Here is a 17,867-nt window from a genome sequence, read left to right on the forward strand (position 1 = left end):
TTATACATTACACATCATTATATATGTACTTAACACAGGCTTGCATCTGCTACTGAATGACGATAAATGTTCAAAAACAAGTCAAAAATGTCTTTTTCTCTGACAGGTACGAATTTAGAAAATTTATTCAATTTAAAATATCTTTCATTGGAATATTTTAGAAAGATAATATAATCATTTTAATCCGATAGTCGTGCGATATTCTTCAAGTATCAGCACTGTTCCAGCCTTTTCACCCATGTGCATCACAGCAAGGACTAAACTCACTATAGTTTGACAAACACTGCAGCTGTTGTATTTTTGAGACTTCATAGGCGAGATTTTAGTTGTTTTAATAGCAAATACGCAGTTTATTTATAAGGATATTGCATATTAAAAATGTGTTTGGATGATATCAGAGATAGGACTTCCATCGTGTTGGCGACAGTTAAGCATGTTCTTTTCCCATGGAGACTACTCCTCTGATGGCTACATTTTCAGGACTATGATCGGTGTTTGTAAATTGGTCTATTGTGAAATGTAATTCATACATAGCCATAAATAAAGTCAGTAATATATGACTATAGCCCCTTTCACACATACAGACCTTTCCAGAAAATTGCCGGCAATTTTCCGGAAAGGTTGTATGTGTGAACAGGTCCTTTTTGAAAATACCGGTAAATTCGTTCTGGCTATTTTCCGGAAAGAGAAGTTGTAACATTACCGGCAATTTGCCGGAATGCTGCGCTGTGTGAATGCAGAAGGAAGATTACCATAATAAGCGCGTGCACATCTAGAACGTGCTGACGTAAGACGTCTGCTTTAGCCAATCACAACAGTCAGACGCATTTACGTCCGCGCGGTTTGTGAGAATAAAAACCTTTGAATATTTTTCCAGACACATTTAGCTGCTAGAAGTTAGTCAGATCACGTTTATATGTTCTTCTTTATGCCAACTGTGTAAATAATCATTGATGAGATGCTTATGATAAGCCGTTGTTTGTTTACCTTCAAGCTTTGCGTGTGCCTGTGAGCGCCTGCACACGCACATATTATGAACATCTCGACATGCGAAAGTGATCCTGCGAAAGTTGTTCACAATATTGATCATGCACAGAGTTTGTAATTTAGTCAAATGTTTACAAATACAAGCGCAGCCGTATAAAAGCTCATTTGTGGTGAATGATGTCAGAATTTACCGGTATTTTGGAATGGATGTGTGAATGCTCTTTTCCGGAAAATTTCCGTAACAATGTATATAAAATAGAAATGGGAAAAGGAAGCCAATATAATTATAACAAATAAGTATGGTTAACTATTTGTGGAAACACAGATGATCACAATTATTTCAGATTCTCGCCTGTGTGAACAGCGCTTTTTTTAATATACCGGTAAAGTCGTTCCGGAAATTTTCCAGATATTTACCGGTATCACTGTGTGAAAGGGGCTTATATAATGCCAGATTGACACCTGAATCTCTAGGTGCATGAGGCTCTTTGTACTCCTCTACAAACCCTGAGCAATGAAGCAGTTCATCATTTCATTTAGTTTTTTATCCTGCCAACAAAATTCACATTTGGTACTAACAGACCTTAGGCCTGAGAAAGGCATCTCTGACTCTCAAGCAACCTTCTTACAAGTCAAAGTCATGGCCATCTTCGCACATACTCTCTTCTGTAGCTTAGAGCATGTTGAGTTATGATAGCAGAAAGGGACTACAGCCAATACTCCTTCGTCTCTCTCTCTCACACACACATACTGTACACGCACTCATCCCATTTAAACATGGCTGCCTCTGCAGCCTGTATTCAACCCGGACACTTACAGGAGGCCACTGCTGCTTCGTTCTTTCAACTCATAGCCTTGTACTGCCTAGCACAATACATCACAGACCTGCTCATAAACCACAGCACTGTTCTGTTTGACCCATCCATAACAGGGTCAGGGCCAAGACACCATGCTCTCTGCAAACAGATTTCCAGAAATGTTTTTCAGAAAGAACGGAGTGGACTTTGACTTCGCAACACCACTTACATAGACATCCAAGTAGACTTAGAAATGCTTGATTTTATGCCGCACATAGTACATTCACAATTAAAGCATGCAACAAATGCCACTCGCTTGTAATATGATAAATGCTTGTAATAACATGTGTAAGTGTATCATTGAAGCCAAACAGCTGTGCTCTAATCAGTCATTTTGGGTGACAGTCATTTGAGCACTGATGAACTTATTACGGAGTCTGATGCTTTCCTGACATTTGATATATTTCCAAAATTTCAATGTATGGTAGTAAAGGTATTTATAAATACTTACAAAAAGAAAGTTAATAAGAAACTACTATCAAGAATTTATTCCTGTCTGACATTAACAAAGAAACAGTCAACAATGTATATAAAATAGAAATGGGAAAAGGAAGCCAATATAATTATAACAAATAAGTATGGTTAACTATTTGTGGAAACACAGATGATCACAATTATTTCAGATTCATGGAGAGAATTTATTTGGAAAAATGTAATCAGGTTCTTTATGACACTTAAAATAAATTTCCTTTAAACTATAGATCAAAAAAATTATGAATGCTGGGGAAAATGTGGAAAAGTATTGGCTGATCATTTCCACATATTTTGGGATTTTAATATTATACACACCTATTGTCAAGATTTGAATAAAGAGATTATTGCGATAATGGGATTGAATCTAATATAATTTTAAAACTAATCCTGGGAATTTACTCTTCAAAAATACCAACAAAAAAAATTATGCATATCTTCCTAATATACTACCAACAACTAGCAAAAAGGCAATTACAAAGAAATGGCTCAAGGAAGATCCTCTGTCTGTAGGTGAACTGCATGATATTGTAAAAGAGGTGCATGATATAGAAGTACTGACATTTTCCTTGAGACAACAAGCCTATTAAATACTGGGGTAAAGAGAGGAAATTTAATGTTTTAACTATTTTGTGGTACTTTTATTTTACATATATCTGGAGCCTGTTGATGTTTCATACGTAACTCTTAACAAAATTCTATAGCAACCATATTTTACTAACCATAAATGCAAATGTAAATAAGATTGTACTTGGTGACCTTTGACACTTGTATTGCATGTCTTTGTGTTTCCATGTTCCTTTAAAAATGTTTTTTGTTGGTATTGTTTTGCTTGTTTCTTTCTGAACTGTTTTGAAAAAGGAAAAAATATATATAAAAATAAATATATCAATGTATATTTTGACTAAAAATCATTTCTTCTAAATATAGTTCGCAATAAGGCATAAGCAAACAGTAAAGCACGCTGATTTCAATTCACTTCTATTAAATGCACAAAAATAGATTTCACTGAATGTTATGGTAACTTGGAGTTCATTAAGTGAGTCAGGTGCTGCTTTTATGACTGATCCGGTGAGATCATTTAGTGATTGATTTGTTATACTGATTGATGCTTATTACTCGACTCAAAAGAATCATTTGTTTGAACTACACTGGTTACACTGTTTCTGATTCACTAAAAGGTTCATAAGATAATCTATTCTAGACCATCAAGTTAAAATCTAAAATTGAAAGTTAATGGCTTGGTTTTATTTTGATCTTCTGAAATAAAGAAGTTTTTGCATTTCAGAAACATCAAGTCACAGGAGCACTAATGGTGATGAAAGTTGACTGAAGGGTCAACCTAATCTATTTCTGTAAAACTTTAAAGGAAAATTAAAAATAGTGTTGCAAATGGACAAACCATAACCAAAGCAAACACTTTCACTGATTTGTTAAAATTAACAGCCAATCAGAACTCTCATCATTTCCTCATCGTTCATACTGATTTAACATGTTCAACTGACCAAGAAGACCCCAAAGAAGTCTAAGTACTAATAATAAAATATTTGTTAAAAATAAATAAATGGTAAGACATTTTTGCTTCTTGTTCAAACTAGTTATTTTTGGGACAATTTGTGTTTAATCATTGGATTTACTAAATTATTTATAAGGAGAGTGAAACCCACTATATGGGCTGAATTTAAACATACAAATAAAGTTGAACATTACTAAATTTATTAGTTTGTTTAAATTCAGCCCAATTAAATTGTTTGCAACCACTTACCTTAAAAATGAGTAAATCCAATGAATCTTTTTTTAGTGTGTAAAGAAACATTTTAATGAATTTAATCATTTTGTGTTGGGACAACATGAAGCAATTGTGTTGGTTTAACTTCCTGTGTAATGGATGTGTAGTTTTGCTTGGAATTGCCTTAAGAGAGGAAAATGTGACAATAAAAGTAATCTGAGGTGATTTAAGTTACGAGAAAGACTTGTTAACGTTTACCCTTTATGTAGTTTGAAGATTTAGAAGAATGTTGGGGTTACTGCCTTGCAGAAGAGTAGCATTCATGTTTTGGGTGGTGGCAGCTTTATTAACACCATTAATGTTTGTTGCTTCACTCAGTGGGACATAACTGTGCTAATGCTAGTTCTGAGGTCAGTCTTAGTCAACAGTAAGCATTAAAGGAGTCTGGACTGCAATAAATAACAGAAAACTTTGGTTGTCAAAATTAAATGTTTGAGATGAATTGCCTCCACAAGTGAAAGATGTGTTCCAGGCAACTTTAAGTCACAATGTAACTCAAATAAAATGAATTTGACGTCATTGGTTCAAAATTAATTTTGCTTTAGGTTTCATTTGACTAAAACAGGTTAAATTATGGCAATTTAAATGAGTGGAAATGTGTGCATAATTCAATTAAATTACACCAAGAAATATTTTTTTTCTGTGTGTGTGTAACATCAAATACCTAAAAAGAGAAACATTCAATGACAACTGACTGTCAGCTTGGTATGTCAAGTCTAAACAATGTTTAGTCAATGGTTAATTCTGACTGTTTGTCAGTGCTCAGTATATGTTGCATGTTGTGCGTGATGTGACTTCACTGATACTAAAATTTATTACAACAGACAGACCTCGCATGCAATCTAGTGAAAGTACAATTTCAGCACTAAAGTGATACTTTGAGCTGGAACAGTGCTTATTAGAACGCTTTATGTGCTGTACTGAAGATCTAGAGAGAAATACGAATATTGTAAATCACATTCACCACATACAATGCTAAGCTTCCAAAAATAGGTTCAAACGAGAACTTTCATCTCTGTGATAAAATTGTCGGCCTCAGGATATTTAGGAATCCTTTTTGCAATAAATTAGGGCTGCACAATATTGGAAAAATCTGACATTGCAATATTTTGTTTTCTTGCGATATATTGTGATATAAATCTAAATTCACTACAGTAGATGATTTAAATAGCTCTATTGGGAAAGATTTCAAGAATGTAATTTGACTGGGGTGATTAAGCATTTTTAAAATCGAAATTTGCAAAAATAAAAGAATATAAAAATAAAATAAACAGTGCATTAAGATTTTGGTGTGAAGCTAACAATATATTCAACTGCAATCAAATGTAAAATAACATGGTCATCATTGTATAAATAATTTTATTTAATAATACAAAATACAATTTCATAAAATCTTTTAATCTTTAATAAACAATCTAATCTTGTGATGTGGCTATTGCAGGTACACATTAAATCACAAAAAAAACATAATTATACTAACAACTCACAAAATCACAACTTTTTTTTTTTAAGTGCTAAACTTAAACAAGTTCTTTCAATGAGTTATTGAAAAGTAGCATTGTTTATATCCTACTGTGAAAGGGTAGCTGACAAGCAATACTTGTGGATAGTTTAGATGTTGTGATATTGTCACACTATAATCAGGATAAAAAAAAATTATTGAAATGGTAAGTATCATATCTGTCAGGTACTTAAAGCTGTATTCTTCTTATTATTGTTATTTATTACTACTATTATAAAAAAAAGAGATATCAGTTAAGTAAAATAAAATAACAAAGCTTTGGAAATGAAACTACTGAATTAAACAATATGGAGTAATATAAAAACATATAAGTAAATAAGTTGTTAGTTATATCTATAAAAACATTAACTTCAATAATATCTTGAAATACAATAAACATGTCTATAGTTATAATAGTGAGTGTGACTCTGTTGCGTCATCTGTGGTGCTTTATGGAAGTGCCCAGAGCTACAAAAAACAAACAAACAAACAAACAAACAAACTCATTTTGCATTTTGCACACTGCAAATCTCTGATTAGTATGACTTTTTCAACTGTGTGATGATATGTAATGAAGATTTTCTAAACAAATTCTTTTATTAAACATTATTGATAAAAAAAAATTTGAAAAAATTGTGAAAAAAATTAAGACAGTTGTACTTATATACAACTTATATATAACTTATATACAATCAATTACACCCTCTGTTCTGTTTTTAAACGGCAATTGTTCAAAATCAATTTCCCTATGAAAAAAATTAATGGAGGTTTAATTCTAGAATCTGACCTTAGCACTCTACATCACTCTACCACCAAGCAAGCATATTTACTCAACAGTCTTGTCACAATTTATAATACCAGGAAGAAATGAGTATTTTGTGATATGAAGATATCATGAAAGGAAATACTCCAGGAAGTGACACAGGGAGAGAACCCTAAAGGATTGCCTGAGAAAACAGTTTAGAGCTCGGAGGGTCATAAAAACTCCTCAGGACTAAAGACTTTTTTTTTTTTTTTAACAAAGCATTAGAGAACCTTTAAATCCACAAATGACATCTACTCACCCCGGTCAAAACCTATAGATCAAAATACTCTACAAGGGGAAAGGTTGAGGTTGGTCAATGTGCTTTCTTGTGATGCAGAATACTCATACTGTCAAGCACACCGCTCCATTTGAGATGCTTCAAAGTCGACAGGTCAGCAGATGTGTGCTAATATATGCCTGCAGGCTCTCCCCGGGCATTTTAATAGACCTGGATGTAGTATGGTTATTCTGTATAATTTTCTGCAGGTGAAAGTCAATAAATGAGGTAAACAACATACTAAATTCATAAACACAATCATGGCACCAGATGTTCCAGTGAAAAGGTGATGACAATGAAAATGTTTTATGCAGCAGAAATATGCTGTACATGTGCAGGAAAAATGCTTGACCAGTTTTTGAGGTCCTTACAAGGCAAAACTGGGCAGTATTTAAAATATATTAAAATAATATTTAAATAAAACTTTAAAATTTAGATAACCAATTTTCCAAACACTTCATAAAATAAAATGAAATGAAATGTAATGAAATTAAATAAAATAAAAAGGCTGACACAGTGGTGCGGTGGGTAGCACTGTTGCGTCACAGCAAGAAGGCCACTAGTTCAAGCCCTGAATATGTCAGTTGTCATTTCTTTGTGGAGTTTGCATGTTCTCCCCGTGTTTGCGTGGGTTTCCTCCGCTTGCTCCAGTTTCATTACACAGTCCAAAGACATGTGGTATAGGTGATTTGAATAAGCTAATGTTTGATGAATGTTTCCCAGTGCTGGGTTGCGACTGTAAGGACATCCACTGTGTGAAACATGGGTTGGATAAGTTTGCAGTACAATCTGCTGTGGCGACCCCTGATTAATAAAGGGACTAACCCAAATGAAACTTTGGAATTAGGTAAACAATTTTCCAAACACTTCATAAATAAAATAAAATACAATTAAATAAAATGAAATGAAATAATAGGGGTGTCAAAATTAAAATGTTTCTTCGGTGCACCACGATGTAAACGCGAACAATTCGGCATTGGTTCATTAATAGATGATATTCGGTTATTATGTACTGATGTTGTTTATCTCATATGCACTATATCACGGTAGCTTACTATGGTGAGGGAGGCGATTACGAGTAATTAAAATAATAATAATAATAATAATTTTTATTTATATAGCGCCTTTTCAGAGCTCAAAGACACTTTACAAAGAATGCGACAAAAAGAGATAGTACAAGCAGATAAAAGAAACACAAACATACAGGAAGTTAAATATAACAAACTGGAAATACAAAAACAAGACCTAAGAGACGAATAAGCAGAGTGCAGGTGGATCGGATAAAGTGGTCAGTTTGGCCGATCAGAAGTGAAGCATTCAGAAAATAAGTGAGTTTTAGGTAGGGATTTGAATTCAGAGATATTACTAGCAGAACGGAGTGAGCGTGGTAGAGAGTTCCAGAGTTTGGGTGCAACCACACTCCAGCTACTAAACGCAGAAACTCTCCCCAATTCACTGTGTATGTGTTTGCTAAAAAGTAAATGAAAGTAAACTCCATTTCTCTCTCTCACTTTGGCCCTTTTGACTTTTCCTCTCCTCTCGACTTTTTCAGAGTTGCCTTTGGACACAGACACAAGCGTGTCTGCAGAGAGTTTTCTCCACTGCATCTATGATGGATCAGCTGTGATTCCCGCCGTCGTTTATCATCGTCACTCATCGGTGAACAACTACAGGGCGTTAGAGCCAATCGAAGCTCTTTCTGTTGAGCGCATGATCAATCATAGGGGTGTAAGAACTCGCTCGGCAGGGCTCATAAAGCGAGCGGGATATTAACATTTGTTTATTTGCTATAAATGCTGATGGTGCTCCACCAGAAAAAGATGGTTTGCCATCTCCAGGTTGGAGGAAAGTCTTTACCCCAGGTGGAGGAGTATCTTAGGATTTTGTTCATGAGTGAGGGAAGGATGGAGCATGAGACAGGCAGATCGGTGCAGCGGCAGCAGTAATGCGGTCAATGTACTGGTCCATTGTGGTAAAGTAGGAGCTGAGCCAAAAGGCAAAGCTTTCGATTTACCGGTCAATCTACATTCCTACTCTCACCTATGGTCATGACCTTTGGGTCATAACCGAAAGGACAAGATCTCGGATACAAGCGGTTGAAATGAGTTTCCTTCACAAGGTGGCAGGGTTAACCCTTATAGATAGGGTGAGGAGTTCTGTCACCCGGGAGGAGCTCGGAGTAGAACCACTGCTCCTCCACATCGAGAGAAGTCAGCTGAGGTGGCTCTGGCATCTGTTCGGATGCCTCCTGGAAGCCTTCCTAGGGAGGTGTTCCAGGCATGTCCCACCGAGTGGAGGCCTCGGGGAAGACCCAGGACACACTGGAGGGACTATGTCTCTCGGCTGGCCTGGGAACGCCTCGGTATCCCACTGGAGGAGCTGGAGCAAGTGTCTGGGGAGAGGGAAGTCTGGAGTTCTCTCCTAAGACTGCTGCCCCTCCGACCCAGCATCAGATAAGCAGATGAAAATGACATCACGTGACTTTTTAATACAAGAATTGTTGTGTTGTAAAGTAAAATATCAAATTGTGTATGGAAAACATCATCAATGCATCGTGATGCACCGAATTGATGGCACGATAACCATAACGAACCAAACTGTGAGATCAGTGTAGGTTCACACCTCTATAAAATAAAATAAAATAAAATAAAATAAAATAAAACAAAATAAATAAAAAGATGAAACTGGAATTAAGTAAACAATTTTCCAAACACTTCATAAATAAAATGAAGAAAAAAAAAATTTGGAATTAGGCAAACAATTTTCCAAACACTTCCTAAATTATAAAAAAAAACAATAAAATATATAAATAATAATAATAATATAAAAGAAATGATAAGAAAAATGAGTCCACTGGTATATGAAAATATACTTTGGAACTGCTAGTTAAAGTTCTACTTTTTATGGACCAGTTCAAGTTATCACAGTACAGCACTGAAGCAAATTAACCTATATTCTCTGCTATAATGACCTCAATTATTTTCCAATAACACTCCCTGTTTTTACTATCAACCTGACTGCATTACTGCGTATAATAAATATTTCCAAAATAATCTCTAAACAGAAAACTCTAAGACACGCAAACCTTTTTCCAACAGAGAGGAACAGATTCATGTTAACGAGATGAAAAAGAAACGAGGAAATGCAAATATCGTCTTGCCTGGGGGAATTCAGTGACAGGTCTCCTCTTTGAAATAGCACAGCGACAGACTGCTAAAGCATTCACAGCCGCTTTGATTTTCCCTTTCCTCGTCCAGTCAGAGCGCTTCCCCTCAGAGCAGAGACAGTCAGATCCATAACGCTCTGAGTTACTGATGGAAGCCTGCAGGATACACTGGATCATACAGTAAAACTCATTTCACTGCGTTTCTACCCAGAAACATGACCTACTTTGAGTTCTCCGCAAGCTTTTTCAATGTAGGTCTGTAGGTGGTGGCAACCTTACATTCTAGGCACGAGACTCCAAGGACGAGCAGAGTACAAATGAGACGCTTGACCATTATAGGTAAACAGTATAAATAAACATGAATTCCTGAAGACGACATTTAATTATCTCAGATGGATTCGATGGCCTGGAATCTCAGAGGACTCTCGCTCAGTCATGCTGACAGGGGACTGCCTGGGTTCACCGTATGACCGGGAACAATGTCTGTGGGCACCAGGCGACAGGGTTTATAATACAGAATAGTATTGAATGTTCATCTTGGAGGAAAGCCACTGAAAAATCTTTGAGGATAAGCATTGGAGTGAACTGTAAATTTCATGCTCATGATTCCAAGACCTTTTTTAAAGAATGACACAGCTGTAATATTATTAATGAAAGCAAACATCCCTTTTGTTATGTTTCATAATGTTTGTATGTATCATGTATGCTTACATGTACATTCGGAAACCTGCTTACTATTCTACAAAAAGACGTAATAATCAAAACAAATGTTGATTTGTGTGAACTCATAAACAAATTAGATGTTGCACAATATATCATCATTTTCCAGGAAATGTGTTTATGAATTTATAGCTGTCACAGTACCTGTAAAATTCCCACTTGCAAATTACAAACAAGTGTATTTTTTGTATAAAAGAATACTTTTCATTTGGCTTAGTCCCTTATTTATCAGGGGTTGCAACAGCGGAATGAACCGCCAATTATTCCATATGTTTTACGCAGCACATAACTAGGAAGTACCCATACACTCTCATATTCACACACATACACTACGGCCAAATTAGTTTATCCAATTCCTCCATGGCGTATGTGTTTGGAATGTGGGGGAAACCGGAGCACCCGGAATAAACCCACGCAGACAAGGGAAGAACATGCAAACTCCACACAGAATTGCGAACTGGCTCGGCAGGTACTCAAACCAGTGACCACCTTGCTGTCAGAGGACAGTACTAACTACTGCACCACCTTTTGAAGAAGTAAATGCAAGAACACGGAACATAAACATGCCCTAAATTGGAGGTCAAGTGATCCCAAAACCAGTTTGATTATATCTAGCTTCTTAAAATTGATTAGTCAAGTCATTTCGAAAACCTATTAGTTGGTCTATTTTGAATAAAGGAGTATTTGTATACACCCTAATGCAGAGTTCAGACTGCACGATTTTCAAAGAAGTGGCGTCACAGATGTTTCACACTGCATGACTATCTGGAGCAGCATTCCATCACTGCAGTGTTTACTCTGCAAGATGAATCAGCGACACAGGGTTTCACACTGCATGACATTACAATTAGATGAATTGCTGGCAACTTTAAATCACAACTTTGTCTCGTTCTGCAAACTACGTCCCACAACCAAACACATGCGAGAAATTACGTAGTATATCTTTTGTTATTTACTACATAATGAAAAAGAGGTTGTGGGGTAGAAAGTGGGGTATTTTCTAATGGGATAGCAAAATATACTTCTTTTGCTGACCTGGTTTTTAAAGGGTATTAGCAATTTCTCTACAAAATTTCTTTTTCAACCCGGTTGTGGTATTGCTCGTCAAACAGAAATAGGTGCCCCTGCCAAATTTACACTAGATTTACCACCATTTCTTGGGTCAAAATAGACCAAAAAGAAGCCTTTTTCTTCCATCGAATCCAGGAATGGTAATATTGTGGTTATACTTTCGGAACTCCTCCCCCAACTTATTACTGACCTGCATGCTGCTCTCTCATTGGCTGTAACTAATCGCCGATGTTATTTAAAATCAACACATTTCACACAGCATGATTTTGAAGAGCCAACAGCTCCAGATATTTAACATGCCAAATAGCTCAAGGGTGTCAGCGATCAGCGTTCTGTCAGATCGCGTCTTTGATAATTTGCTCTGTGTGATTGTCGCTCGAGTAAACGAGCACTGATTTGCCTGTAATTTCAGCCATTTGTCAACAATTTCTCAAAACCAGCGAGTAAAAATCATGGCTAAAATCATGCAGTCTGAACTCGGCAGAAGTATGCACTCTAAGTGCTCCAGATTTTGACATAATGATGTTTTGTTTCACTGGTGCCACTGTGACATGTACAAATATTGCACTTCTAGTGTCCCTGGTTAGAGTCCTGGCTCACTGACTGAGCCTTTTCTCTCTACAGATTCACTTCCAATCCACAAACAGTCCTATCATAATAAAGGCAAAAATGCAAAAAATAAATAAATGTTTTCCTACCTGTTTACTAAGCAGTTTTACTGTTGTAAACTGTTTAGGCTAATAATCACTGTAAAAACCACCAAGTTAAGCTACTTTTAAGTGTATGTCCTATACCTGTGGTTATCATTAATTGCAAATATTAAAAACAATATGGAAAGGTTGTTATTAAAGAATAATCTGTTCCATCAAAGAACAATTTGCATCAGCATCTCCTATCTCAAGCTCAAAACATTATTACTATCAACTCAAGTTGTGTCAAATGTGCATTTAAAAAAAGTACTACTATTAATTTTATTTCAATATAATCAATCATACATAATTTAGAATTTAAGAAAAGCCAATACACAATCAAGAACAAGCCATTAATGTCACTAAGAATAAAATGCTGATGTGAACGCCATTCCCCCTCAACACTACCTTATTGTAATGAAGTGATGTCAGCAACATTGGTTGTAGGGCAGCATGGCACAAAAAGCTGTAATAAATGTGCCACCACCGTGTGGGTGCAGCTGGAACAATTAGGGTAATTCTACCTCTGCTAACGGGCTCAGGGCCAGCTAACTCCCTCTCCCCACCAACATGCAAGAACAAACAATACTGTGGAATAAAACACACTATTTTTTTTTTAATTCAACACTCTTGGGTGACTCACAGGAGACCATGTTTAGCTTGTGAAACATTATGTCAGCAATTATGTCAACAAGACGAAGAGGCAAAAAGCGACTGAATTCCGCTGTAGTTGCTATAGATTTGGCCAGAATGTAAATCCTGGTCTGTGGTTTCCTGGTAAGAGAAACAAAGATGCAAATAATGCTCAGCTAAATTCTGCTTATTCATCAAGGTGGGGAAAGATAAGCAGTGCTGACGCACTTGATCTCAGGTGCCAGTATCAGCTCTAACCACTAGACGCACATAAACACACCAGCATCAAGAGATCCCAGTCTGACTGCCAGCATGACTGCCACACAGATTTCAGTGTCAGACACCTAACCTGGATATTATCAATGTATGGAAACCCGAATCTGTGGTCAGGTCACTAGAGCAGTTATGACGAGGTCTGAATACTACTGGCAGAAGAATTCAAGAGTATGCTGACATTTATTCAATGTAAACACTAACTTATATCCTCACCCAAACAAACAAAAAGCAGATGCAGAGCCTTAAAATCAAGAATACAAATTCAGGACCTTGTTTATGCCACAACAGAGACTAATTTACAGTACATGTATTTGTCACTGTCAGTCTAAGGTCAGATTTACACCTGTTATTAAGATTGGGTTGTGTCCCATCAAAAAGCAAACAGTTCTAATCATCGGTGTAAACAACAGGATCTATGATATATTTTTGGTTTGTGCACCGACCCCATTGTGTGACGATCACAATCAAAATTTGATCAAACTGTTTTCATAGGGTAATGCTCATGTGGTCAAATGTATTCAAACAGTGACAAAAGACCACCTACTCTCTGCCTACTGACCGAACATGTGATCAGTTTGGGACTTGTTCAGAGAAAGTGCATCAAAACAAGGTACTCAGAGTTCACTGCGTTATATCAAAACAAATGGATTACAATCAAAGATGCAGGTGTCATCCACATTCTGCTGGCTTTCACACTCACTCATAAGCTGTGTTACATGGGATTCAATAGTTGTCATGCATCACACTCAGCTCTCTTGTCAAACTGATGTTGAGCCTGATGAAATAAGGAAGGAAGGGTCTCCACGATCTGAACACAAGTGGTCACAAGACATGCATGTGAATGCAACCTAATAACTAAGTAGAAATAGTGATGCATTTCGGCTGTCCACTTGTGATTCGATCACTGAAAATACATATTTATAATAGGTGGATGAGTTCTGTAGGCTCAAATACACTTAATCAAACTATCTTTACTTTAATGGGCTATACGCACACTGACTTTTAATTTTCAGCCAGGCACCACAAGGGCTTCCAGTGAACTGTCTTTCCATTACAAATTTGTCATGTTTAAGATCTGATTTCTTTAAAAATCAGTGATATTATATCAGTGATATCACTGTCATTTAGATATACATTATGAAGTGGGTCTCAGATTGGATAAAAAGCACTGCGTTAAACTCCATTTCCGCTCGCCATGTCTTTTAAATATTATATTTTACCTCAGTTTTTCCAATACAATTTACAACTAAGTGAACAACTAAGTGAATGCTTAAGTCTCTTTAACTGAATGTATTGTAATTACATTACAACGTAAATGCTGCAAAAACACCTTATGAAATTTAAAATAGTCACATTAAACCTTCACCAGAAGTTTATCGTTGGCTTTAAAACTCTAGCTTTGCATATAGAGCCTAATACATAATCTATCAATATAAGGCCAATGAATTGCAGAGGTAGTGCATATCATTTGAATAGTTATATTTACTTCCTCTATTAATTTGTGTTCACGTGTGATCACTTTTAAGGATACATTTTTAATTAAACAGTTTTCCAATACACATCATCAAAATATATGCCTTATCATCACCAGTTGTCACTGGACAAATGAAACAAAAATACAATTCTAGCATTATTTGTTCAACCTCGGGTGATTTCAGTGTGACCCACTCAGACAATAAATGACCAAAAAATATATATATAATAATTATAACAACTTATAAAAAACTTAAATATTGTCTTGAAAAATCTTATTTATGTAGCCAATAAAAAAGCCATACGGGTTTAAAAACAATATGAGAATGGGTAAATGTGGCAAGACTTTATTACTGAGAGTAACTTCCCTTTAAATATTTGTTTATATCCTAATTGAGGACCCATTTCATAGTTGATAGGAATTGTTAATGACTTGTCAATATGACTTTATAAAACATCATCACTTAAATCAAGGCTTAAATGATAAATGTATTATTAATGTAGCCAACAAAAAGCCATAAAGGTTTAAAATCAGTATGACAATAGGTAAATGTGGCAGGACTTTATTACAGGGAGGAACTTCCCTTTAAATATTTGTTTACATCCTAAATGAGGACACATTTCACAGCTGATCGATCTGAGCTGATCACAGCTAAGCTGTCAATGACTTGTCAACCGGACTTTCAAAAACAGCATCAAATAAGCCAAGACTTAAATGGTGCTTCGGTTGCTTAACAAGCCTTGAAGAAACCCCACTTCCCTATGAAAGTGAAAATCACCCCTAAATAACACCACCACAAGAATAACGGAAGGTAAAGCGATGGAAATCCTCCGGTCAGTAGTAAGTGCAAAAATCTGATTTGAGTGTGTCAGAGAAAGCACTTCTACTGTCTGCTTAGGAAGAGAGAGCTGATAAAGTGCGACAGGGTACATGATAAACACCACGGTGGTGTTGAGAAATGTTGACAGATTAGGGAAATCTGTTTTGTCAGTGTAGACGCTCCAGCACCACCCAGATTAGTTACACTTCTAGTCGGCTGTTAGATAGACACTGACTGCGTGTCAAAACCTCACATTGCCTGATTTTGGGGGATCTCGATAGTTTAGGAATGCGAATAGTATGCGGAAAAATCTAAGCACACAACTCACTGGGTTTTGGGACACAACCACTGACAACAACATTACACCAATAAAACAAAGACAAGCCCAAACAGCCCCACCTTCATCCCTCAAGACATTTACCACCCGCTACTTCGCATAACAGTTCTGTGAAATGACAGGTCGAGGCTTGTTAGCTCGCAGAAAGAGTTAATATGTGGGCTTAACTAGCTGGCTAGCGCTGCTAACGCTAGCTTAGCGCAGCCGCGTAACTGACTGACCGCCGTTAATCGCTGAAGCTCAAACCTCTTACCTCTTTTAACGGCCTCGTCATACGAAAGGAAGCCTATCCGTGACTCTTTGGCGCCCATGGTGCCCTCATTTCATGGCAATGTCAGAAATGTGCAAAGTGAGACCGGTGCCTGTTGCCTTGTTTTCCGTTGTTTTGTTTTTTTACCCTCGGTATGGTGTTCCTATCAAGTCAAGCGGTAGTTTTGCGTTATCAACGAGTGACGCGTCCGAGCGCCGACGCCTCCATACTGAATCACGTGAGTTTTGTCCAATCATAGTGCAGGGGGCGGATGAGCGTCAGTTTCGCGCAAGAAACGCAGCGCTGACGCTTCCCTCATCCGGTTGTTGTGCAGTCGACTTTAATTTCCGTGATTGATTTTAGATATTAGAAATTTGCGTGGTTGTAAGGAGGCCCCTAAACCGGCTTGCATCGCGTTGCATCAGCTCAACAACACCTCATTCTTTATTTTAAAAGTGCATGGTGTATACTGGGCGATAATAAAATGGAATGCTGTAATTAAAAAGCGAATTATGAAAGGATGACTCTGATCAACTTAATGTCTTTTTCTGGAACGGAGCACCGTGTGGAGGCAGCAAATTTCTTTCTCTGGAGAGCCTCGGCTATTGCTTTTCATTATTTTCATCACATACCAAAAATATGGTTAAAATTCGAGTTTTTTTTATAGCCTATAACGTTACTTAATTTATTATGTTTTACAATGTAGCTTTAAGAGTTTTTCCACCTTGACGTAGCATTGTTTTTGGTTCTATTTATACAACACTATTGATCGTGTACTATTAAAATGCATTATCTTTTCCAATATTTAAGTTTCATTTTAATTTTAATTGACGTTTAAGGGTGTGTGTGTGTGTATACATATATTTTCTTGTCGGCTTAGCCTCTTTATTAATCCAGGGTCAGAATGAATTTCAGCAGAATGAACCGCCAACTTATCCAGCATGTATATATATATATATATATATATATATATATATATATATATATATATATATATATATATATATATATATATATATATATATATATATATATATATATATATATATATGCTGGATAAGTTGGCGGTTCATTCTGCTGAAATTCATTCTGACCCTGGATTAATAAAGAAGCTAAGCCGACAAGAAAATGAATGAATGAATGAATATATATATATATATATATATATATATATATATATATATATATATATATATATATATATATATATATATATATATATACTTTTTTTTCTCTTGTTTAGTTTTTTAATTGACAAAAATAATTGTAATATTTTTTTGTTTTAGTAAACTAACTTTATTTTTAATTTTAAGTTTAAATTTAAATTTAAACTAACTTTAAGTTTTAATTTATGAATGAGTATATAAACTTAATATATTTTCATATATATATATATATATAAATAAATATATATATATATATATATATATATATATATATATATATATATATATATATATATATATATATATAGTATATTTCTGTTTTGGTTTTTTTTTCAATTGGCAAAATTTTTTTAACACTTTTAGTTTTAGTTAACAGTAACAACTGGTTTGGGTGTGGTTTTAATTTATAAATGAGTATATACAATTAATGGGTAGCACGTGGCGCAGTGGCTAGCACAATCTCTTACAGTAAGAGGGTCGCTGGTTCGAGCCCTGGCTGGGTCAGTTTGCATTTCTATGTGGAGTTTGCACGTTCTCCTCATGTTGGCGTGGGGAGTGTGTGCAAGAGTCTATGGTGT

General features: G+C 35.8%; 1 protein-coding gene across 15 annotated transcripts in view; it reads right to left on the reverse strand.

Moving 5' to 3' along the window:
* The window catches only part of usp32 (ubiquitin specific peptidase 32), a 92,110-nt gene extending 75,793 nt beyond the window's left edge, over nt 1–16,317 (reverse strand). For all 15 annotated transcript variants that reach the window (XR_012390853.1, XR_012390851.1, XR_012390852.1 and 12 more), the window contains exon 1: nt 16,127–16,317. Coding sequence is in view for 4 of the 15 variants with exons in the window: in XM_073923707.1 (XP_073779808.1) it covers nt 16,127–16,184 (58 nt within the window). In the remaining 11 variants the exon portion in view is untranslated. The remainder of the gene's footprint in view (nt 1–16,126) is intronic.
* Nucleotides 16,318–17,867: the final 1,550 nt, after the last annotated feature.

Source organism: Danio rerio, chromosome 15 (genome assembly GCF_049306965.1).
Source record: "Danio rerio strain Tuebingen ecotype United States chromosome 15, GRCz12tu, whole genome shotgun sequence".
In the NCBI taxonomy this organism is placed as follows: Eukaryota; Metazoa; Chordata; class Actinopteri; order Cypriniformes; family Danionidae; genus Danio; species Danio rerio.